Here is a 19,720-nt window from a genome sequence, read left to right on the forward strand (position 1 = left end):
CATTGGAATGGCCGACAACGCTCTCTGCAATGCCTGTCTTTGCGAGGAGACGCTAGCACACATTCAGTGCGACTGTCCTGAATATAATGTTCAGAGACAGCCCCTGGCGTCCCTTCTAGCACACCTTGGCAATAGACCATTGTCAGTTGAAACGATTTTCACATGTCGCCGACAGAAGACATCGCAGCTGAAGGCAACGAAGGGACTACTTCGGTTTTTGAAAGAGACGGGCTTGGACAAGCAGCTGTGACAGTGATGTCACGTACCACGCAAGAGTGACGGACTGTAACTGACGATGTGTGTGCTGTGCTATGTGCTCTCTCTCTCTCTCTTCTCCCCATGTTTCATCCCCCATCCCGCTCCCATGTGTAGGGTAGCAAACCGGTTGAGCTAAACTGGTTAACCTCCCTGCCTTTCTTCCTCCACTTTTTCCTTCCTTCCTTCCTTCCTTCCTTCCTTCCTTCCTTCCTTCCTTCCTCAGACTTAAATAGTAGAAGTGCGAAATTATAACACAAACCTGAAAATTATGCAATTTTTTTGGCACGGCTGTGCAGTAACTCAGGGGTCGGCTCACACAAGAGCCCACGTTTCTACCAGAAAGCTCGCATTCGTGTATAGCGTTCGATGCCGGCGTTTCCCGGTAAACATTACGGTTACATAAGCCGCAGTTGCTGGGAAGCGTAAGAAGCAGTGAGGGACCTTTCAATTTATCGCGTTCCATTCTTGAAGGCAAATCCTAAGCGTCCTCCTAGATATTTTTTTTCTTTAGTGCTTTCACACCGTTACGTTTTTCGTTTGTTCACTTTTATTTTCCTACATTCCTCAGTCACTGCAGTTAACTTGTGATTTTCAGTATAGCCGTTGCTTCGGTGGTCTACTCTCCAATGCTCAACTTTACCCTAACAACGTCACAGTGTCGGTTTGGCTCTATCTTTCAGAAGTGATTGGCACAATTGAAGCGGTTCAAGGATATGACACACGAAGTGCTATATATGCCTGCTTCTTTGTGTTTCATTCTCTTCGTTATCTCATCTTAATTTTCGTTGTGAGCTTGATATGTTTATTAAAGTTGGCCCCTGCGACCATGCTAGGCATATTTCACTATTACCACTAGTACAGCCAAATAATGGCTGGCATGCTTCAGGATTTCGCATGTGCAGCATGCGCTTGTAAAACAAAATTATCGAGCATGTGAGGGCTTAACCGTGTTGTCCAGTGAATAATTTATGAACTAAGCTTTATTTCACTGATCTTCAAGCAATCTTGCATTTTCTTTTGTTTCTTTAGTTTTACCTTTTATTGCCTCTTACAGATTTATTCTTTATGTTAAATGTGACGCCTGACACTTGGTCAATCTCCCGTTGTGGGTGCATGCCAAAGTATGGATATCACCGTCTTCTTCTTTTTCCCCAGCGTCATTAACATGGCGCGTGGAAGGCGCGAGGACACGCCCACAGAAGAAGTTGGAAGAGCAAGCGATTCGGTCGCCCGTTGTCTCGGCTCCCTCGCACTATTTTGTTTTGTTTGCGAGTGACTGCAGGAGTTGGCCTCCGCGCATCATGGATTCCAGTCGCTTGCCGTTAAGTTCGCACTCCGTGTGGACCCAACGCAGCACCGGACAGTTGGCCGCTATGGAACGCGAGATACGGGACGCCGAGAGACTCCGCCGGCTGCAGGCGAGTCAGGTCGAGTCCGTCGTGCCGCACATTCAGGACTTGTGGTACCCCGAGGAGGACACGTCGCACTCGGGCTGCTGGATACGCTACGCGTCGTTCGTGCTGGGCATCGCCGTGGCCATATCATCGACGCTGTTCACCGCACCCGCCGTCTTCCTGGCGCGTGCCAACTACTGCCAGCGCGGGTGCTTCTCCCTCGAACACGACCTGAAGACGTCTCTCAACCACAGCGTTCATCCGTGCGACGACTTTTACGGGTGAGGCGACGCCCTCTTCAGGAGGATGTGCTCTTGGGCTAAAGTCAGTGCTTCCCTAAAAAAAAGCATCGTGTCTTTGCAACGACGCACATATCGCGTTGACACACGTGGCAGGCGCCGCGTGAGCGTCGTTGTGGGACATTATGTCTCTAAGCCGAGTGCTTCGCACGACGGACGAGCTTGCCTTGCTTGGCGCGATGACTCGACTTTCTTCGCACCAATTAAAGCCAGGTCAATGTTCATCTATGCATTTTGTGTTGCAGAGGTTTTATTTAATCACATTTTTATTGGCAAATTATGTTATGGCAGACATTATAACACCGTTTACCTTCATATATGGGTCATCCAAATGCAAGAACATAAATATAAAGAAAACGTATTTAATGTGACAACGAACGTCCAGTCACGCTCCTAAGCCGAGGCAGTGACATCATGACTGATGCAATTTTATGCCCATCACGTCTTGCGCTGTTTCGTGTGGTAGCGGTTAGAGCGAACATCTGCAGATGCGCGCGAGCCCTCATTTCGTAAAAAAAAACGCTTTAGCCGGTGATGCCTCTGTGGTATAGTGTCTCCCTCTGAGAGATCTCCTGTTAGCCATTCATTCATGTTCTGGCCTAGTCTAGCTAGATGGCGCACCCCCCTTCGGTCATGTGTCGGGCATTGACCAATCAGGAGGTGACATCTGGCAAGTGAAGTCTTCGTGCAATAAACGGCCGCTTGCCGGCCGAGTCCTTTGTCTGGTTTCATCGAGAGCGGTTGCCTCCGCGCCTCCCTATCTCGCGTCGGCGTCGTCGGGCGCTCGCCGCGCGCTCTCCGGACGCCGGGCTCCCGCCGCCTGCCGCTGCCGACACAACAGCCTCCAGCCCGAGTCGTTTTGATCTGCGCAGGTACACCTCCAGCGTCGTCCAGTCGGCGCAACAGATGATTAGAGAGCAGTATATGTTTTCGAGTACGAACGGCCAGGATTTGTCATGCTGCGCTAATGTTATATGGTGTCTGCGGTCCTATGCCGTGAGCACGTGCTGGTGGGCGAGTTGGTTACGCATCACTACGACGAAAGCACCTACGTGGTTGTCCCGTGTCGTCTTCCTTCGGCCGTTGTTTTATTTGGCGCCTTCGTCCTAATTCTGCGCCCTGCCCTTCAAAACAGAGGTGGGCCTTGGAATCATTATTCCGATAGCTCTCACGTATTGGCCTTCTAGGGAAGCTTTAAGCAAGGTTCGCTTCCTGATATAAAAAAAAAAAGGCCAGAGTTTCTCGCGAGCGTCTCAGCTACGCGCCACGGTAAGCCGGCTGCTATGGCTTGGTGCTGTGTGCTCGATGCCGGCCGCGATGACCGCTTTTCGATGGGGGAGACATGCAAAAATTGCTGAAATTTAGGTGTGCGTTAGAGATTCCCAGTTGGCAAACGCTAATCCGGAGTCTCCCACTATGGCGTGCCTCGTAATGATATGTTGTTGGCTCCTAAAACCCCCGAGAATCTCTTAGGTCAGGCCCATCCACTGGTCGCAATTCCACCGGGCCATATGTAGTAAAATATTCACTTGCAGCAACGATGAGTGTAAGGCTCGTAACGTCCTCATTGGAAGTTGAGTTTGAAAAGGCCGCACTTCTGGCACATTACAGAGTTACACATAACTTGTATGCAGCCCAGTATAAGCTAAGGACATAAGCTGGGGAATTTCGCGATGCGACCTTGATAGGGCCAGCGTTTTTCATTCCAACACTGTTGCAGTTTGAGAATAAAAGCGTGGAATTACCTATTTGTGAAGAGATGCATTCTCCCCCGCCTCCTTTTATTCCCAGAGTCAAAATAAATAACACTAAACTATATTTGGCAGATTTTAGCTTTCACTTTTAACTTATAATATTATAATATTGTTCATAACATTAACTTTCAGCTTTAACGTCCTAAAGCAGCCCACAGGCTGTAATAGACGCTGCAGTAGGAAGCTCACGATTCATTTTGAATATTTGGAGTGAAACAGGGTACACGGATGTTTTTCCTTTTACTCTTTCTTCGCACTGTAGCCTCCGCAGCGGCCGGCAATCGAAACTGTCGCTCAGCAGCAGAACGCTGCTCAACACTTAAAGACTGCCACCAATTGTGTTTCTTCTTTCTTTTCTTTTTTCTTGTCTTCGCTTTCTACTAGTCACGTCTGCAGCGGCTGGGACAGCAAGGAGTCTTATTATACCACGCCACTGGACAAGTACAGCCTGGCCTTCAGCCGAAGTGTCATCAAGGCCATGCTACTCGAGCGGATTCCCGTCCTGTCTAAGAAGACGAGAGGAAAAGCTGCGCGCTTCATGTTGCGCTGCATCAGCCGAGTGAGTAGAGAGCGAGCGCGCAAGAGACTTCCTGTTTCACCCTTTTGTTTGGCCCGCTAAATATAGCGGATATTGAAGAAAACACAACTTACGACGGGTGTCGCTCTCTGTAATAGTCCGTTAAATTCAGCGGATAACGGTGGCGCGAAGATAGCACACCAATTCTAGAGGAAACGCTGGGCGATAAAGCGGCAATCTCCAAGACGCCGCCATGTTGCTACCTCAGATCGGGCGGCGCGCACCCTATCTCGGAAGTTATGCGTAAAGAATGCGTGTGCAGGTGCCCGAACTAAATTGCGCCTTCCTATTGAGGCAGGCCCTTGATCACGTCGATAGCGCGTCTCGTCTTAATCGCATCTCGTCACCTGCTCCTGCGCGCCTGCACATAGTGACAACGTGGCCGCGCCCTTGCAATTACCGATTTCAATGCACGCGCACTATGTGGAGCTTCTCCTCTAGAGTTGGTTATATTAATTCTATGACGAAGGATATGCAAGTTGCTTGACCCTTTGGAGGAGGCCTCTAAGTTTAGCGAATATCTAAGTCAATAAAGGTTGCCATAGCTGTTTGCCACTTTATTATTTCATTTTATTTATGAATGCTAAAATCCCTCTTTGGGGATTTCAGTAGGTTGGGAGTCAGCAGGTACAAGATCTTCGAATTTAACGGATAACAGAAAATATTACAAATTGCAATAGGTTTGGCCTTTGGAAGAGCCTCTGGAAATGCGATATGCTCGTGTGCCATGCATTGGTGGCACGTTAAATAAATCCTGGAGGGTTGAAATTATTTCGAAACCGCCCACTACGGCATCAGTCACAAGGCACACTGTGCAGTTTGGCGTCAATAAAGCCCACAATTTATTTATTTTTTAGCATGTGAACGTACAGGGTATTTCGGTTTGCTTGTACCTAGCATTAAACGATGGATGTGCGCTACGCAATTACAACTTACTCAGTATTGTTGACTGTCTTCTTGACCAAATCAGTGTTCTTATTATGAGCTTAAGTCATTACCACAGAAAAAATTAACCATTAGTTATCGTATTGATTTAAAGGCTACCGCTTCAGAGGAGGAGTTATAGAACATATTGAAAAATGAACACCGTACTCGTGCGGTCATCTTAGAATTACAACCCAAGTTACAACGAAGCTGTTCCTTTCGAGAAGTCGAATTAGGAAGTTGAGTAGCCTTCAATTGAACCACATACTTCAAAACATTGCCTGCATATGACTTGGCCGTATGCCTTTCTTGCTAATACCGCTTGCGAGCACGCGTTAAGAAAAATTTTTACAAGACAGTAGTTAATTATCACATATATCACTTCGCCAGAACATTGGCTGCGATGCTCCCTTCATGTTGGCTAACTTTAAAGCTCTGTGACATTTGTACTTCTGCCAGTGCAACGAGTTGAATTCTGCGCCGCTCGTAAAACTCGATTAATGATCCAGAGCACTTACCGATTTCATTGCATGGGCACTATGTGGAGCTTTTCCTCTAGAGTTGAATTCATAGGTGCCACGTAATGCTGAGGCATTACTTCGCACGTCCTTGAAGTCCCGGATCCATGATTTAAACCGTACGTAACTTATTACGAAGACCGTAACAAACCCACCCGCATTGAACTTTACCTGAACATCGATCACTCATAACCTGGCCCCTACGGCACCGAAAATAGACAAGGTGCCCAGCTTAGCTCACCGATGACGCCGGAGAAACGTACGAAGAGTCCCGTATAATCCTTGAAAATATAAACAAAACAATGGTTCAGTAATTATTAGCAACGCTCCTAATCATAGAAAGAGACACGTTAAAATTTCGCTAAACATTGCGCTTAGGATTCCCTGTGACGTTATCTGAGGAAATGAAGGAAATGGGCCGCGCGTGAGAGAATTCAGCGGCGATTTAGCGGTAAATGCGAGATAAATGCCTCATCATCCCGTCGCACCTCTTTGAAGCCCCGGAACCATGATTTAAACCGCGTTCACCACATTACAGAGTTTTGTTCGGGAGCTCAAACGTTGTACGTCATCCCTCTTTGAGGGAGCGAAGTGCAACTGACGAATACATGTATATGATGAGACGACAGGAAACCGAGGAGGCCGATTTTTATTATGTATATCCTGCAAAGGATATTATTTAAGAATCCTGCGAAGAATGGCACCAAGGACAGCATAGGCGAAATTATCTGCAGCTCTTCATTGAATTAGAGAAATGATAATTAACCGGAAATGAGAGTGGACGAAAACACAAATGGACCCAGGAGGGATACGAACCCACGTCGTTGCATTACGTGTGCGATGCTCTCACCAAATGACAATGGAGCTACCGCGGCGCCATTTTCCCAGCCACATTGGGGGTTATTTATGTTCATTACTACAATACGCTCTGGGAATGTTATCATTTCTGTAATTCAATGAATAACTAATAACTTCAGTTATATATAACTATATATATATATATTATATATATATATAACTATATATATATAACTACATATATATAACTCTGGTGAAGGCAGGACCACCTGGCGAAACGTTTCGCACCTGCTTGCCTACAAAAGTGGACAAATTCAAATTGCATGCGTCTTTGGTGTAACACAGCACTCATAATGCGAAGTAAATGAATAAAAACTGGTAACCTAAAGAAACCAAGAAACCAAGGTGAACCTTCATTCATTCACAAGTACGTAGCTTTACGCTCAGGTGGCTCAGGAAGCTGTATGCTGTGCCGAGAATTTTAGTCGAACAACGGTGGTGACGGTCGTGATCAGTGACTCGGGGAAATGCATGCAGCAGTACGACAATACCTGTGTTCTGCTCATGCCGTATCAACCGATTAACTGTGATTAAATCATTTATCGAAAAATTTGACAGTTATAATTACCCCGCGCAACGCACTGCTGGTAACAAAATCACCTCCAGCGCCTATCGAATGCACTCTTAGCACGGTAAAATTAATTAAAGGGTCATATTCTCACAAATTAGGGCACTTATAAATAAAAGTTACGTAGCAACTTTTACTCATCCTCATAATCATCATCAGCTTGGCTACGCCCACTGCAGGGCAAAGGCCTCTCCCATACTTCAACTACCCCAGTCTTGTGCTAATCGTGGCCATGTTGTCAATTGAAAGAGCGTAGGTTAGGGCGTGTTGGTATTCCATAACTGACGTTTTTTAGCGCATGAAAAGGGACGAAAGACAGTGGCGAGACGAGGACAGAGCGCTGTGTCCTGTAGCGCTGTGTCCTCCTCTCGCCACTGTCTTTCGTCCCTTTTCGTGCGCTAAAAAACCTCAGTCATGTTGTCAACTTTTACTCAAGTAAGCTTTAATGAAGTGGCATATTTGTGCACCTAGAAATAAAATTGTGACCTTTACTCAAGTAACTTTTATTACAGCGGCATATTCTCCCACTTTCTTGCACCTATAAATTAAAAGGCATATAGTAACTTTTAGTATAAGTACATGTACTCTTTTTGTACTGTAACCTTTCGTATAAGCGTAGTCTTGCAACTCTTCACCCGCGCGTCATTCTGCGCATGCCCATTAATATAGGACAACTGACTCTTCGGTCATCCGTCAAACCTTTACCGCAATACATTAGCCTAACTCGCTGAGCAGCACTTTATAAAAATTATATTTCAAAACATCAGCCGAATTAGAACACCTTCCAGTTAGCAGCGTCAGGAGGGTGCTCTCCTGAAAATATGGGCATTTAAGGCACATAGTCGCAACTACGACTTAGTGCCGTAAAAGCGTGTGTTATCAGAAAAAAAATTATCCTTTCGACGTAGCTGACCTAATGTTCTTGAAGTTTGGCTGACCTTCTGAAATACCATATTTTGAAAACGTTGCTCAATGAGTTATGTTAGTACACTGCAGTGAAGTTCAAAGGATGGTCGAGGGAGCCATGTACAAAATTCATGGGCATGCGCAGAAGGACGCGCGGGTGAAGACGTGCAAGATTATATGCCCATACGAAATATCACAAAAAAGTTCATAAAAAGGCCCGGAGGGGCTATGTCCATCTTGGACATGACTCTGTCTAAAATTATTAAACATGCAGGTCTTAAGACAAAATGACATTTCACTGCTGTGGAAGCTTCATGGCCGTGACAGAAGCCAAATTTGCGCGATAGACAATACAATTATTTCGGGACAAAATTTTACTAATTAGCTTTTTTCATTTCTTTAGGGGACATGTCATAGCATATTGAAGGCAGCCAGTACTGAAAGCATACCAACTTGGCATAAATTGTGCCTGGCACGAGTTTCCACAAATTGCAAGTCAGCATCTGTAATGACGTGCGTTGCTGTTTCAATTACTGTTTCTGCACAGCCTGTCGCAACCATTCTGTACATAAATATCTCAACTGGAACAGCATTACATTTTATGACATGTTTGCACTATGTGTTTTCGGACTATTCTGCAGTAGAATGCTTCCAGCAACTGGATGTGAAGTGCTGATTGAACAGCTCTGCCGTTAATCACAAGTGGTTATTTACACAATAATCCGTCAAGCATTGGTAATGTTTGTACTAACGATTGCTGCGGAAATTCTGTTGCGATTGCTACAAACTTGTTCAGCAGAAATCAACATCTCCACTCAAATTCTCTATTTTTAGTATTCAAAGACCGTCCGGATCACAGCGTATAAATAACATTTGCCGCCTTGCTATCTTTTTCAGCGCAAGTTATTTACGCAAGGCAGCTTGCAGCAATCAGTATAGGAGGCACGATGCGCCAAAAAAGTTGTACTTTTTGAAAAAAGCTGGCACATGCACTTGGTAATTTGAGGATTAAACGTGGAAAACGCAGCATAATTGGTTAAACACAGTGTGCTGCTTTTGTAGAGTTGAATGCACTCTATAAACTTTGGACCCACAACATATGTCCTTGATGCGGTCCATCTTGAAAGAAAGCTTTCTGCAAGCAGTATGTTGCCATCATCACATTATAGCAAGATTTCTAATAATTATACTTTGCACAAGTCGAAAGCCCATCTGTAAAGCTGGCACTCCATGCAACATTGTATGTACCAAAACTAAATTTATGAAGATATGAGGCGGCAACAACCACATTATGGAAATGATGTGTGTAGCAGCTGTGAGAAGCTGACACAAAACATTTAACGAAAATATCATGATCACTTTATTTGCATATACAAAACAAGGTGGCTCAAGGTTCTCGCTTTACAAGCGAAAATACGTCTTGCCTTGTTCTGTTTACTTTATTTTATTTTTTGTCTCTTCATGGCCATGCAGCAATAATAAGAAGACCTTCGAGTACAGTTAGGCGTGACAGCAGACATTTATACAGCAGCACCAGGAATTATGCAAATAGACATAAATGTTTAAGGTTCTTGTGCAATATGTCTAAATACAAATACATATCAGTTTTAGACTATCATAAGGAAGACGATCTCATCCCTCTTGAGAGCACAGTCATGTCCTCGCGGGGCAGTGGCGCCTACAAGGTTAGAATAGCAATCTTATAATCTTATAGTTACTTGTTTAAGTCGCACTGCAAACAGCTATTAACCTGTAATGAAAGAAGCATAAATAAACCACACACAGGTAATGTATTGCCGCCCAACAGTAATTAAACGCGCAAATTTTGAATATGCTCTGTCTAGGAAATTGCGGCTGCAATGAAAATTCAAGAATAAATAATTTTAACATATGACTCAATTCAAACTCATTAATGCAAGTTAATTCTCAAGTCAGTTCGTACTCCACTCCAATACAAGAAAGCGCACCGCAAGAATGTGACAGTTTAACAGTAAAAACGCAATATCAAATGATTCCAAACTGAATTACTACAATTATTATTCTTTAATTAAGGATAGTTTAGACTTCATTTGTAAACGTATGAGCACATGAGCACAAAACACCCGTTCCGTGCATGAGGTCTAATGTTGTGCGCACGCACAACAGTGCACCATATACTCGAATGGTAATAACAAACATTGCTGTCTTCGGCATTCGGTACAGCAGTCACAACATACGCGATGCTCACCACTCTCACGTAAGCGAAGAAATCTTCCCATTGTCCATCGGCGATGCGTCTCCTTGCAGCGGCCACGCAGCGCGCCAAACATGCTCCGCGGCGGCATCACTTCTTTTCAGCGGCTCCCGCACCTTTAGGAGTCTTTTTGGTAACTGTACCACGCATCACGAGCCACTCAGACACACAAACAGGCTTGGAAAGCGCACGTCACCAAATCGGAGAGCGTTATAACGGGGTTATAGCGATGAAACAAAACGCGACACGACCGTTTTACAAAAAGACCGCACCAGCAGTACTCTTCCCGGCATGCTTCTCGAGAGCTACGCAACGCAGAAGGGATATGACTCCGTCCCTGTTCGGTTGAACCTGCAGCGCGTTTGGTTATGGCATCCATATATAGAGCGCAATTATAAATAACAATCAACCTACAGCTCCGTCAAAGTGTCACATAACCATACATCAAGATTCTAATATTCTATAGTTTACTGATGTTGCTGTTCGTTTGTATTTGTATATTTTATCCCTGCTCATTTGGCCGGCCGCAACTGTGGCCTCATACCGTGAGCACCCGTTCATCTCTTTATAAGACCTTACTGGAGCGGCTGTCGCCCGCTGTCATGTGAATGTAGCGGCGTCTTCCTCGCGTGTTAGTGAGCGGGCAAAACTGACGCGTGTCTGGCATTCTCTAACCAGCTCTACGTTTGCTGCATTTTAGGAACCAACCCTCTTATGAGTTATTAATGCAAAAAAATGAAGAAAACACAGTGACACATTACATTCCGCGGCAGTGTACAGTAAGTCTTATTACAAAGCATTTTCTCCCCTGCAGAGTAGTTATTGGGCCTGCCCGACGCTTTTATTGTGTCGGTCGTAGAGCTTTCACAGTACTGCAGCGTGCGTCAGCGTGCGCCCTTCAGTGTGCGTCCTGCTATCAAAGGGTGTCGTGTTTCAGGAGAAGATATAACAAACGTCACTAAAGGAAGCATTGATACTCAAGTAAATAAAAAATTTTGGGGTACAAATATATAGTCAATCACCACAATACATCCGCGTTTAGTTTTCGTGCAGGTAGGCTTTATACCACAGCCTAAAATGCCTGCGGTGGTAGCAGGCTGTTCACTGAACCGTAGTTATATTTTATGCCACGACATCGTTTGCCGCAATATTCTCCGATGTATGTTCATTGTTTTTGTCGCTTGCTTTTACATTAGAATGGCACGTATCCAGTATAGATCACTCACCACTGAATTGCTGCTGGTTGACTTGAGCATGCGCTCCTGCAAGATTTAAACTTTTTTTTTTTTACACTGCGAAAGCAAACATTCCGATTGGCACCAATAATATCTTAATTTAATCCAACCTGCCTCCGTCCCGCGGCCGCACACCCTACTTTACATGTTCGTTTCGGCTAAAAACATCATATCAGGATCGCAATACGACACAATAATCAGAAAACTTCCAATCCATACAATAGGTCCCCTCAGCCACGCGTTACTTTTTCATAAGTTCCAGTGTAAAGGCTACGAGACATTTGGCGTTGCAGTAACCTTTAATATACCTGCTTTGACATATGTAACATATGTAACAAAAAATATCAAGTTGCTTTAGTAATCTAGTAGCCTTTATGTTATAGGTTACTTTCAACTAAAGGTAAGCTTAAACATTACCGTGCTAAGGGTGTAGGTGCCACACTGCTACACTTGACCGGCGAGGGGGGCCATGATTTTAAATAATTAAGAGGAGGTCGGACCCCCCTGCCCCCCCCCAGGGCTCCCCTGACTTTAGGCACTGCTTCGAAGAGAACATCGTTGGTTTTGCTACTCGCTTGTTCCATCTCTGGCACTGTTCCCTACAGAGCTGTTACCTTGCCAACTATCTCGGATTCAGGCCTTAGTGCACTACCACATAAGGCGGTACTGTTTGGTGACCCGTATTCGGCTCGCAATTAGGCAATAAAGGTACAGTGGCCCGTAGTCGCGTTCCAGAGAAAGGAGAGACAGCATGCATCTACAAAGCACTTGTTTGCTCTAAGGAGAGCGGTGAGTGGTACTACCAGGATTCAACCAACATTTCTTTTTAACCTGCCGAAGCGGCAACGTCGCGGAAAGTGTATGACAAAACTGACGCTTCAGTGAGCGTCTGCCTACCATTTCGCAGGTGGAGCAACGGCGTGCGTCGAGTCTCAAGACCTTCCTCCAGGAGCTGGGACTTTCGTGGCCACACCGGTCTGCCGCAACGCGTCCACAGCTTTTCGACATCTTCGTGCGGGCCTCGCTGCATTTTGGCATGCCTCTCTTCTGGGCGGTCTACATCGGCCGCCATCCGCTGCTACCGTTGGAGAACACCATATACATGACGCTCGATCCAAGTTTCAAGAAATGGGTTCACGATATGGACGTGCTCACCGCCAGGGGGAAAGAGAGCGAGCACCTCAGGCGTGGCGCTGAGGTCATCGGCGGCGAAGGCCAGTCGTACTCCTTCATGATACATCATGTGCTGCAGGCGCACGCGGACCTCAGCGACCTTGCGAACCGTTTCTTTGGCGAGCACCGGCTGCCAGAGTTCCACAGTCTCACCGACCCAGACCTGCGCAGGGCACTGAACGGATACCTTCCTGATGAGTCGCAGCTCTGGCCCGAGGACGAGATAATTAACCTTCAGCCCAAGTTCTTCCACAACCTTGACAACATGTACCTGAGCGAAAGCGTGCTCCAGGAGCGCTTGAATCTGTTCCTGGGCGCATACGCCGTGTGGATGCTGTCGCCATTTGCGTCCGGCTACTTGACTTCGAGCTTGCTTGCCGACATGGGGCACAAAAACGCCGAATCCATCTACCGTTGCTTCAAGTGCTTCGAAGCCCTGGAGGCTGTTATGCCACTAGTCAAGTTCCACCTCCATAGAAGCGCTGCTGACGATATTAAACCCTTGAGGAGCATCGCTCGGTTATCCACGCGCTCTTTGAGGGCATGTCTGCGAAACTACGGCGAGTCGGAAGAGAAGAATGTGGCCGCCATATTGCAGCATATTACACTGAACGCTTTCAACATGACCAGCACGTGGCGAATGCTCGACGACATGTACGCCTACCTTCCTAGCGAGCCCGACGTGCCTACTTTCTTCGAGCTGTACCGCAGAGCTGCCATGGCGACCGCCACGTTCTTCACGCGATCTCTACGCCGACCAAAGCACAGTATCTACCACGTACCAGGAATCATAAAAAACCGACAGTACCGTCTGTTGACGAGCCGGGAAGCGTCGATAGAATACTTTTTAGCAGCTGCACCGCTCTATGGGACTTGGCAACCAGCAACAGTCCTTTCGGCACTTTCTGGAACAATCATCTCTGTGCAGCTGGCCACCTTTATTCGGTTTACCCTGTTTTTCAGCAGCCGTTTTCACGTGAGTACCATTTCGTTCCACGAGAACAAGCTTCAGTATCTAGTAAAGTGAATGAAAACTTGCTGCACCTAATATAGCATGATAAATTACCCATTCTATTTAGGTACCAAAGCCCGCGTTGATTGGCATGCAACAATGTCATTATTTATGGCTAAAGAATGCAGCATTGCGAGACTCCATAAGTTCAAATCTCGATAGGCTTACTGCTAGTTTTCTTGCCCGTGCAAAATTAGTGCCGTTAAAACGTTTTACGTGCCCTGTAGGTAAAAAATAATGCTCGAACTTACTTACACAGCCACCTAAGCGGAAGACCTGGTTGGCGATATTGTTAGAGAAATCATGCGCAGTATTTTCGGATGGAAAATCGAACCGCTCGTAGATATAATCCATGAATACTTTTTTTTTTAGCGCAAAACGACAGAGACAAGAAAGACGACAGGACAAGGCGCTACTCTCAACTGACATCATTTTATTGCGTCACTCCTTTATAGGCCGCTCAAACGTTTTTAGATTTGCAGCTTTCCTTACAAACAGGCCACGCCTGTTGGATGTATTCGCCACGTGCACGTAAGGAACTTTTACCTTACGCGTCTGCGCACTCAAAGACTGTGAAACGCGCCATTGCTTTGATGTGTTTAGAATCTTCCTTAATGAAATCTTGTCATCACTCTGCGAAAATGAGTTTCATTGCTCAGTTAAATAGGCTGCAGGATGCTGGTTACCCAAGTGTGGTGGTGACGTCAGTCTCGGAGGTATTGCTTCAGAAACTGAAAGGGAAGCGGCACAAAAGTAACCGCATCACACAAAAGAAGAGGCCTGAAGTTGTGCCGTATTGCCACAGAGTGGCTCACAATCTAAAGAATGTCGCCACTAGATATCAAATTCCGGTAGTGTTTTCCGCTCCTCAGAAACTGTCAATGTTGTGCAGCCGTATTTCCAAAACAAGTAAAAAACCTGATTGTGAAAAGAACCACGTGAAGTTTGTAGATTGCAGAGTCGGTGTGGTTTATAAGATTCCCTTGTCATGTGGCAAAGTGTATGTAGGGCAGTCAGGCCGCTGTGTTAACGAGCGCCTTAGAGAACATGAGCGATCCATACCAACAGGCACAGGTTCCCATTTGGCTCAGCATTGTAAAACATGCAAGTGCAAACCCATGTTTCGTGATACCACGATTTTGAAAAAGAGCCGTGACACCACCGCCCGAGAGTTATCGGAAGCTTTTTTCATTCAGTCATTGGGGTCACAGTGCATTAGTGTGCCTTCCTTAACCTTGTACAGCGCTGAATTTGGTTTTTTGGATTCTGTCGCATGAGTGTGCTCTTGGGATCGGATGTTGGTGGCTCCACCGCATGGTGCTCACTGCGCATGTTCCTCTGGTTTGAGCGGCCTATAAAGGAGTGACGCAATAAAATGATGTCAGTTGAGAGTAGCGCCTTGTCCTGTCGTCTTTCTTGTCTCTGTCGTTTTGCGCTAAAAAAAAAAGTATTCATGGATTCGCACCAACTAGCCCGCCAACGCATTGTGCGTAGATATAATGTCGGCAACGCAGGATTAATACTGGGGAGGGTTAAGCAAAGACAAGCCGCGACTATCACCGAGCGGTCCAAACGTCTGTTCTCTCGCTGTCTTCATTCCGCTTAGTTCAAGCGAGCTTCCAGCGCAAAACGAACCGTGCGCACTGGAGCTTAGAGCTTAATATGAGGGGAATCGAAATCAATAGCACGTGAACATATATGTTCAGTACTGCTCAGAAACACTGCAGTAGCGCACGTCAGAGGTATCGCAGGCCTCGGCGCTCGTGTCTTTATGTGAACGATTCACGCTCATTGTTTATAGAGGACGGCACTTTAGTGAATAACGATGGTAGATGAACGCATCGGTGCAATATCTTTTTTTCTTACTTCGGCTGTGGGCTAGGCGCCATTCACAACCTGGACACTTTAGTGGCTGCAGCTGATTGTAGATGGCCGGAATTTCGCAATGTCAGCCAAGGAGAATATGATACTCTTCTTTTCTATCTATTGTTTCTATGCCCGACGAAGCTCTTGAGACCTCGCATGCTAGACAGACTAAATACTTTAGCGCCCTTATGAGTTAAAACGCAGTTTGGTTAGTCCCACGGCTATAACACACTCACTCTTAAGGCGTAAGATGGAATCGTTGATACGGACATATAGTATTTTCTTTATTTTTGCTAGTTTTTGTGACAAGTAAACGTAATGATATAGTTGCGAGTGACGACGCGATAAATGCGTGAGATCAACGTTAATGTAACTCTTCGCTAAAATTTAATAAACGAAATTGTCAGATATTTCGGTGCGTGTATACCTGGTGGTCGTAATTACAGTTTTCAACTACAGCTTCTTTCGTCACGGGTTAAGCTTGAGCTCCTTGTTGCGTGCAATAAATAGTTTAAAGCCTTAAGACCAGCGGTGCTAGCCTTAGAACGGAACCGCGCCCAGAATACTGTGAAAAAAAAAATTAGTGTCGCGGATTATCTACTGACGTAGCGCTATCTTTACCATTACTTCTCTGCGCCTTATTTTCGGTCATTTCCCGCCTTGTTTTCTTCGTTTTATGCGCATTGTCTTCGCGCCACCAAGGGCGGTATAACGTAAAACTATTCCAATATGTTTTTATTCCAATCTCCTGACGTCAAACTTGCGTAACCGCCGACGCAAGCATCGGGCGGTGACCTGCAGGTTTGTCTGAACAGACCAATCAAACGGTCTCTTCATTCACAGGAGGTCACTTTTGTTTGCTTAAAAAACGAATAACACTGTTTGCACTGAGCGGCTCGTCTTATCTAATTGGCTCACAAGAGGCGAGGAGAACACTCAAGTGGAGAGGGATTTGATGGGGCCGGGCCAGTGCACTGAAAATCGATAACCGGTGAAGAGGGTGGTGCCGGTGTCTGCGATTGGTACGCTTGCCTTCACTTAGCTTGCGGTGGCTGGTCGAAAATCGCGGCGGCATGCAACGGAAGTTTAAGAATTACGCTATAACGGATTCTCAGCAATGAAGAGTTGGCAGAACGAGGTGGTAAACGAGCCGAAAGTGCTCGAAAACGTTACACGGCCGCGCAAAAAGTTTTAGTAACCGTAAATAAACCCATGCTCTCCGGCAGGTGCGAGTAGCCAGTGCCTTAGCGATCGGTGGCAGCCATCTTTTATTCCTTTCGGACCGGGGCAACCTGCGGCTATTCAGAAAAAAATTCAGTTTTGTTCGGCATGTTAATGCATCTTTAACGCGTACACGTCACTTTGACGCGGTGAGTTTTCGCGGCTCTGTCACGTCGCGTGACAGGCAGATGAAGTGGGTGCAGCCCGAAAAGCTTTGACCAATAGCCGAGGGCTAATGGCGAAAAGGCTTCAAATCACAAATAACTATTTTTCTTTTGTTCGGTACAATCATGCATAATCAGTGTGTAGACGTCATATCAGATGGGGAGCTATCGCCGTTTTCATGACGTCGCGTGAACGACAGGCGAAGTAGGGGTGCTCCAAAGAAGTTTTTTACCAATCGCGGAGGGCTGATTGCAAAAATGGAATAGAAAAGTTTGGAATAGCTTTACGTTATAGCGCCCCAAGACGCACACGCAGCATGTCAACGCGCTCACTCAGTTTCACGTGGCGTAGCCAATGTTTGCCCCTACCGAGGCGGCAGCGTAGTTCGTCGCCTGAGCAACTGAAAACGTAGCAAGCCTTCGCAGCCAAGTCGGTCCCATTGTACGTCACGCCAGATAGAAACATATGATACGTTTATTTCGGACAATCATGCAGCAGTTCTCCGTGGACGCTGGCGAAAAGGCAAATAAATGCCTGACAAAGCGCCAGCCTACCCAATAAGCACAACACTCATTGAGAATAACACACACAGAGGTGAGACATCAATGGATGCAAAAGCAAAATAAAAAATACCAGAAATTCATAGTGTAAAAAGTTAAAAAATTCATTAAAAAAGCCACATATAACTACAAGGATACACAATATACGCAAGATATGATGACTTCAAGAGTAACTATGCAAACACTAGACGACATAATCAGCAACTTTGAAAACATGACAGCGACAATTCCGTACAGCAAAGGGGAGCATTTGCTTACCCAGTCCATTCCTACAGAATTGTTAATAGGCAGGTATGCATACTTTTTTTTTTCAAGGCGTGACCAGAAGTTCTGTTCTCGATTATCGACAGTGTATTGGGGTGTTCGTTTAATAAATGTTGTATTACGCAGCCAAGCTTCTGGGTGCCATAGTGCGTGCGCAGCTTTTCCTTTTTATAAAACCTACGTCGCAAATCGTGGCACTGTTCTCTCCGAAGGTATTTATTTAAGGAACCAGGTGTATCAGACATTTAGTTATATATTATAGTAGCTATTTTCTCATTTGGTATATTAGCAATAGTCATAATTTCTTGCTTTCTTAAAGATTGGAGCTGCGTGACATTCACCTTCAATAAAACTCAAGAGTCCTTTTTGGAGCACAAGTATACTTTTCATGTTCGTCTTTGTCGTGGTTCCCCACACAAGCAGACAGTAATGAATGTGTGAATGTACCACCGTGCAATACAGCTGTTTCTTTAAGCACACTAGAATTAAACATCGAAATTTTCATATTGACACGTATACTTTTTTCCGTGTGACCGCTTTTCACCGTCTGAAAAATGATATCGCTCAGCGCGGGACGCGCCCGCATTTATCGGAAGTTTCTCGAACGTTATCGACGGTTCTTGCTGCTATCTGTTGTCACCGAAGCTTGTGTAATCTGATTGCATGCGGGACGCGAATTGTGTAGAACTTTCTGGAATACACGCGGGAACCAGCGGTTACTCTGGAACTTTCGATGGCTCATGCATAGAAGCTGACGCGCTTGACCCGCTGAGCAGATTTTCGACGATCGCCCACTGTGTTCGCTGCTATTGTTCTTTGAGTGTAGCGTGCTTTTGAGGGCACAAGTTCGCCCACTAAGACGCTAGTTTCCTCAATCACAGTTTGGCTGCCTTCTTCACCGTCACTAATACGTGACGATATAATAACAGTGTCCCGTGACAAATTTCCAGGGACAATATTTGTATGCATAGAATAATCTAGATATTAGTTGAAAAGTACAAGAAATTTGTATGATGTAACTCGGTACATTACATGATTACGAAAGTGAACAAAATTCTTGTCAGCAACTGCCTTATTACAAAATGTAAATATAACATGCATCGTATTTCTAATGTTTGATTCTAAACTATTAATTTCAAGCCACTTTGACAGTTCCTGTAGCCAATCGTTAGCTTGCTCATGTAATGGTTTTAATTCTGTGCAGAAAAAGAAAGCGCTAGTGTTTAACGTATAATGTTAAATGTGGTGTGTGGGGTACATTTACGATGTCGTTGGCCTAAATAGGAAAAAGGAGCAGCCCAAGAATCGACCGCTGAGGAAAGCCGAATGTTATATGCCCCATCCTAGATTTGAAATCATCAATAGCAGTGTACTGAACGCGATTTTTAAAGATGCCTTTTAATCAAATCTAAAGCGACTCCTCTAATTCCATGTTTATCCAGTTTGTCTAATAATATGTCATCCTTTACCGAGTCAAATGCTTTCCGGAAATCAAGGAACAAGCCTAAAGTGAATACTTTGTGCTAGCAGTTGTCAAGAATTTTATGTTTTGGTTCCAATAAGGCCGTTTCAGTAGATTTTTGTTTTTGAAAGCCATATTCCTGCTTTGTTATTACGTTGGTTTGTTGAAAAAACCTAGAAAACCTAGAATAAATTGCCTCTTCAAAAACTTTTGAGAATATGGGCCAGAGCGAGATCGGCCGATAATTGCCAGGGTCACCTTTGATGCCTGCTTTGAAGATTGCTGTCTCCCTTGCGATCTTTAGTTTTTTTCAGGGAACATTCCAGTGCAAGGATTAAAGTTCAAGATATGCGAGTGGCCAAACAGTGATATGAGAAATCACTTTTATAAGTTGAGGTTTCATTTCGTCTATGCCACATGCGCTATTATATTACATATTTTCTGCAGGAGGCCATGAATATTTAATTAAGTGA

At 45.2% G+C, this 19,720-nt stretch overlaps 1 protein-coding gene across 1 annotated transcript; it reads left to right on the forward strand.

The window, feature by feature from the left end:
- Window positions 1-3,627: 3,627 nt before the first annotated feature.
- Window positions 3,628-13,724, forward strand: LOC129385676 (uncharacterized). Its single transcript, XM_055072590.2, has 2 exons — window positions 3,628-4,264; window positions 12,432-13,724. The coding sequence occupies exons 1-2, from the start codon at window positions 4,184-4,186 to the stop codon at window positions 13,722-13,724; spliced, it is 1,374 nt and encodes a 457-aa protein (XP_054928565.2). The 5' UTR covers window positions 3,628-4,183.
- Window positions 13,725-19,720: the final 5,996 nt, after the last annotated feature.

The sequence above is a fragment of the Dermacentor andersoni genome, chromosome 7 (assembly GCF_023375885.2).
Source record: "Dermacentor andersoni chromosome 7, qqDerAnde1_hic_scaffold, whole genome shotgun sequence".
Taxonomy (NCBI): domain Eukaryota; kingdom Metazoa; phylum Arthropoda; class Arachnida; order Ixodida; family Ixodidae; genus Dermacentor; species Dermacentor andersoni.

Coding starts and splice junctions, on each gene's coding strand:
- LOC129385676 (XM_055072590.2), top strand. CDS start 4,184: ATGCTACTCGAGCGGATTCCCGTCCTGTCTAAGAAGACGAGAGGAAAA. Junction 4,265..12,431: donor TGTTGCGCTGCATCAGCCGA/GTGAGTAGAGAG, acceptor ACCATTTCGCAG/GTGGAGCAACGGCGTGCGTC.